This window comes from Pan paniscus, chromosome 2, assembly GCF_029289425.2.
Source record: "Pan paniscus chromosome 2, NHGRI_mPanPan1-v2.0_pri, whole genome shotgun sequence".
NCBI lineage: Eukaryota > Metazoa > Chordata > Mammalia > Primates > Hominidae > Pan > Pan paniscus.
In genome coordinates this window covers 71,711,502-71,716,676 of record NC_085926.1, presented here as the reverse complement: position 1 = coordinate 71,716,676, position 5,175 = coordinate 71,711,502, and the positions used below count along the sequence as shown (strand labels likewise).

Genomic DNA, 5,175 nt, shown 5'->3' with positions numbered 1-5,175 from the left:
GATTTTTTGTAGAGACATGGTCTCGCTATGTTGCTTAGGCTGGCCTCAAACTCCTGGTCTCAAGCAATTCTCCTGCCTCGGCCTCCCAAAGTTCTGGGGTTACAGGCATGAGCCATCATAGTCTGGTTCGACCTCTATTTTTGGAACTGAGATCACTTGGGCAGGTGGAGGGTTAGATGAGGAGAGAGGTACTTCTGGGCTCCTCTATCTTGGGGTTGGCTGAGGTTTCCGATCAGTGGCCCTTGGATGATTGAGGCCAACCTGGATTCATGATGTGGGGAGAAATACGGTAACTGTCTCATATTTTCCAAGTGTGAGACTGTCTTCACAGACTGATTAACTTCTACAACAAAATAAAATCATACATCCTATTTATCAGAGATCAATTAAATTGGCCACACTCTTTTTATAACTTATTCCCATTGGACTGAACATTTAATAGTTTATATTATACTCAGCTAAATTTCAATATAATCTACCACCCCCACTTTTACCTAGTACTTTTATCAAAATGATCGCTTGTACTTGAGTTTGTTATGTTTATTTAAAAGCTTTTTTATGTCATTTAACGAATAGTCATTGAAATGTTGTCATCCAAATAAAAAGCAGTTTTAAAGCCATATATATGGCTACTGCTTCTTCCCTTTAAAGAAAAGATTAGCAGATTTTATCTTGCATTTTAAATTAAGCCTCCACATGTCTTGGATATGCTGATGGTCAAACTATGAAACCTGTAACTAAAGAACACGTGCTAAAAGGATCATAGAGCATGTTATCCTTACATAACATACTTAGAGGCATGTAACATACTTCGACGCATGTATTATTACAGCCTCAAACAACACCACCACCACAACAAAACAACCACTCCAGAATGAAAATACTGGTATATTTGTATAATGCAAAGAGAAATACAGATATAAATCCTCAAAACGGAAGGTACATTAATAAAAATGTAGCATTATAAGCCAAAAATATTATATAGTACTTGCAGAATTTAGTCTTTCAGTTTAACATTATAATGTCTAACAAAGAAATATTATTTAAATTATAGTTCTCATTATTAATTTAAAACAACCATCAGTAGAACAGCACAGCTTAACCTAGCAAACATTTTAAGGAAATGCTTTGTTTCCTAGAAGGAGGATATCATTATATTCCATTCATTTATACCATGAACAACAGAAGAACAATTTTCAAAGTGGAAATTAGTTTCATAAGACAGAATAAAACTGGGCTTCTCAAAGCACAAGCCATTTCCATAAAATTAATTTTTTATTGGCAAAAAATACTTAAAACAATTTTGATGTAGTACTCTGCTTCTCAGAGCCCTCCCAATCCTCGAACCACAATCTGTACACACGAACACATGCAATACTGTATTTTTCTCCACATCATTACTAACCAAAACACTTTACTCTTTTAAAACTTACAACTTGACAGAAATGTTTCCATTCAAGATTGCTATAATACAGAGAGCAGTTGTCACTGACGTGGTTTTTAGCAGCAGAAAGTAAACCGGGAACCAAATCTTACTTGTTACTTACTGCTTTAAAAAAATGACTGCCTTGCTACTGATCTCCATCTCTGCTCTTTAAGTTCAATATCAACACTGAGACTTTCAAAGAACCAGCGCAGCCCAAGGACCCTGCAGCCGGCAATTCAGAGGGCATTTCAGACAACTTCCCCCCGCCCCCCCCCCCACTGTCTCCTGCTTCCAACAGAAGATCCTCAAGAAATCTAACTTGTGAAGAAGTCCCCCTAGGTTCCTCTACTTCACTGCAAAATGTAATGCCACTTGAGGTTGTCAAAAATAGCTTCTGTAGAAAACTGGCCATGGTCTTTAGGAAACGTTGCATGAAGAAAATTAGTACAGCCTTTATAGAAAAAGAAAAAAAGGAACCACACATGGAATAAAAGACGTCAGTACCGGTACAAAAAGACTGCAGGGCCTATTGTCAGGAAGAAAGTCGAGTTAGGAGGACGAATGTGCGGAGCTGGAGTGGGCTGAGCATCCTACTCCTCACCCACCCCACCCCCAAAGGAGTCAGTACAATCCAAGTGTCTGTCCACTTCGAGTCATTTTGAAGGCAGCTTAGAAAATTAAACAGGGGCCAGAAGGAAAAGATACAACGTCACCGTCCAAGCCAAAGGGAAAGGCTGGGTTGGGGGTCTATGTGGCGGGGCCTCCCTCATAAACCAATGCCTTTCAGGTCGCAGGGATGGGTCGCCTGGGTGGTCCGGGGGCTCTGGCAGCAGGGGAACTGGGCCCTGAAGCAGTCCCTCAGCTCCCTGTTGAAGAGGAAGCACACGACGGGGTTGATGCCGGCCTGCGCGAAGGTCAGCCACACGGAGGCCGTCAGGTAGGCCTGGGGGACGGCGCCGGGCCGCACCAGGACCCGCAGGTAGCTGGCCACGACGTAGGGCCCCCAGAGGAGCAGGAAGAGCAGCGTGACGGCGTAGAACATCTTGCACAGCCTCTTCTCCGTCTTGAATTCTTCCAGCACGAGGAGGCGGCGCGCGCCGCGGCCCGGCCCTGCGGGCCGGATGCCCACAAGCGCGGGCGGCGTGGGCCCGCGGCCGAAGCCCGCCGTCCAGTTGGCGGCCGCCTGGCCGGTGGCGCCCGGGCCGTGGAAGGTCCAGTCGTGGCTGACGGCGGGCACCAGGCGCGCGGGCCGCATCTTGCGGCGGTCGTGGATGAAGAAGAGCAGGCGGAGGTAGACGAGGTGCGTGGCGCCCACCACCACGGCCAGCAGCAGCAGGAAGCCCAGCGCGCCGGGGGCGCCGTCGGGCCGCTGCTCCAGGGCGCACGGCGCGTCCTCGTCGTCGCCACCGCCGTCCAGCACTGGCGGGAAGGCCGCGGCCAGCGCCAGCGCCCAGGCGGCGCACACCAGCATGGCGGCGCACGGCCAGCCGGCCAGGCGCTCTGCATAGAAGCGGTGGTGCGCGATGGCCAGGTAGCGGGTGACGCCCACGCCCAGCAGCAGGAAGGCGGCGTGGAAGCAGAAGAGCGCGGCCAAGAAGGCGAGCAGCTTGCAGCCCAGCGCGCCCGGCGGCGCCCCCGCCGCGGCCGCCGCACGCCGCGCCGCCAGCATGACGGCCGGGAGGCAGGCGAGCGCGCGCAGCCCGTCGGCCAGGCACAGGTCGAGCAGCAGGTAGTACGGGGCGCGGTGCAGGCTGCGCTCCCGCACGATCAGCAGCGCGAACAGCACGTTGCCCGCTAGGCTCACGCACAGCAGCAGGCTGAGCGTGGCCAGCTTGAGGCCCAGGGCGGCCGCCTCGCCGCCGCCGCTGCCACCCGGCTCGCTCGCGTTCGCCATCGCGGCCTCACCAGGCCGTGCGCTCCGCCCCGGGGCCGTCCCCTGCCTCGCCGCTCCCGCAGGCCGCCCGGCCCGAGCTCCGCCGCGCCGCCGGCCCTGGGCGAGCTCCCCGTCCTGCGGGGCTCAGCCCGCTCCCGGCCGGCCCCTCCTGGGCTCCCCGAGCCGCCGCTGTGCCGCCGCCGCCATCTCAGGAATGGTGCGCGCAGGAGGAGGCGGCCACTCCCTGCGCCCTAGGCGCCGCGGGCTTCACTGCGGACAGGGCCTCGCCACCGTCCGCAGCCCCCCGCATCCTCCTCCGTCTCCTCCTACTCCTCCGCTGCTGCCGCCGCGCCTCTTGGCTCTGCCCCCCGCCGGGCCCGCCGCCGCCGCTGCCGCCGCCGCCGCCGCCGCGGAGCCCCCTCCCCTCCGCCGGAGCGCGCAGCGCGGCCGCCGCCGCCAGCCCCGCCGAGGCATCCCGCACCGCCTGGGCCCGGCTGGGCTGGGGGCGCCTCCGCAGCAGCCGCGGGGTCGGGAGGCGGCCGGGAGGGAGGCAGGGCCCAGGACGCAAGGTGGCGACAAGTCGCGTTTGGCCCCAGGTAACGGGGGTCCGGCGGCGGCGCCCGCGCTGGGGTCACGGTGGCCGTGCGCGGGGGAGGTTGCCTGGGCTGGCAGGGTCGGGAGGCCTCAGAGGGGACAGGAATATCTGGAATGAGCCTTCTGCCCGAAAGCCGGGAGTAATTTACGATAGTAATAGTCATCGTAATCCTAAAACCGCCGATACTCAGGTGCGCACTGATGTGGGTGGCAGTGTGCTGGGGAGCTTGGCAAGCATTATCTCCCTCAACAGTAATCACGAAGTTGTTGCCATCCTTAATCTCACTTTATACCTCAGGAAGCAGAGGCTTGGAGGTCAAGGGAGTTGAGAGCCGGGAAGTAGCGGAGATGGGATTCAAATTTCGCTTGGTCTGATTTCCAGTGCTGGACTCACAGCGACTCTGCAGCATCCCCTGCTCGCTAACTCATCCGTGATCCCGGTGAAGGACCTATATCAGGGAAAAGAAATGCAGCATTTCATCTTTAAGTGACTTGGAAGGTGAACCCTATGCCACCTTCCTCCCAGGATATCTATTTTCTGGGTAAGCCTGAAAGGGCAGCCCCTGTTGTGATTCTCAGACACACCGCATTTGTCTCGCAGGACCTTGCATGTGCTGGTACCTCTGCCTGGACTAGCCCCACAACAGGCTCCCTCTCCGTAGGGCCTCCTTCTAACCCGTCTGTCTTACTCTGTATCCCTGCCCTCTAGTCATTTCCTTCTTAGCACTTATAATTTGTCATTATATACTTTCATTTCTGTTTAAAAATCATGCTCTTCTAACTAGTCTCTAAGCTCTTTGAAGGCAAGGGATCATGCCTGGTTTTCAGTACCACTGCATCCCCAGTGCTTAGCATGGTAAAGCCAGAATTAAGCAACGCATTGTTTCTCACCCACACTCATATTTTTTTTCTTCTGTGCAGAAAATTACTTGTTGCCTACTGATTACATGCAAGGCAGGCACCTTGATGGGCATTTTCAGGATAGTGCAAGATCATAGAGGGCCTTAATGATCAGGCTAAGAAGTCGAAACTTTAGTCTGCAGGCAGTCAGGAGCCCTTGAAATCTTTTGAGAAGGGGAGCGACATGACTAGGTGTGCTCCAGGAACATTATTCTGGCAGCAGTGTTGAGGAGGGATGACAGAGCAGAGCCGGTAAACCTAGTCCAGAGCCTCAAACTTCACTATGTGCAGAAATCACTGGGGACCCTGTTAAAATGAAGATTCTGATTTAGTAGTTCTGGAATGGGGCCAGAGGTTCTGCATTTCTAACAAGCTCCTGGGT

At 53.9% G+C, this 5,175-nt stretch overlaps 1 protein-coding gene across 1 annotated transcript; it reads right to left on the bottom strand.

Annotated features, from left to right (window-relative positions):
- Nucleotides 1-868: 868 nt before the first annotated feature.
- Nucleotides 869-3,515, bottom strand: GPR27 (G protein-coupled receptor 27). The gene has a single exon (XM_008963954.4). The coding sequence runs from the start codon at nucleotides 3,318-3,320 to the stop codon at nucleotides 2,193-2,195; it is 1,128 nt and encodes a 375-aa protein (XP_008962202.2). The 5' UTR covers nucleotides 3,321-3,515; the 3' UTR covers nucleotides 869-2,192.
- Nucleotides 3,516-5,175: the final 1,660 nt, after the last annotated feature.

Coding starts and splice junctions, on each gene's coding strand:
- GPR27 (XM_008963954.4), bottom strand. CDS start 3,320: ATGGCGAACGCGAGCGAGCCGGGTGGCAGCGGCGGCGGCGAGGCGGCC.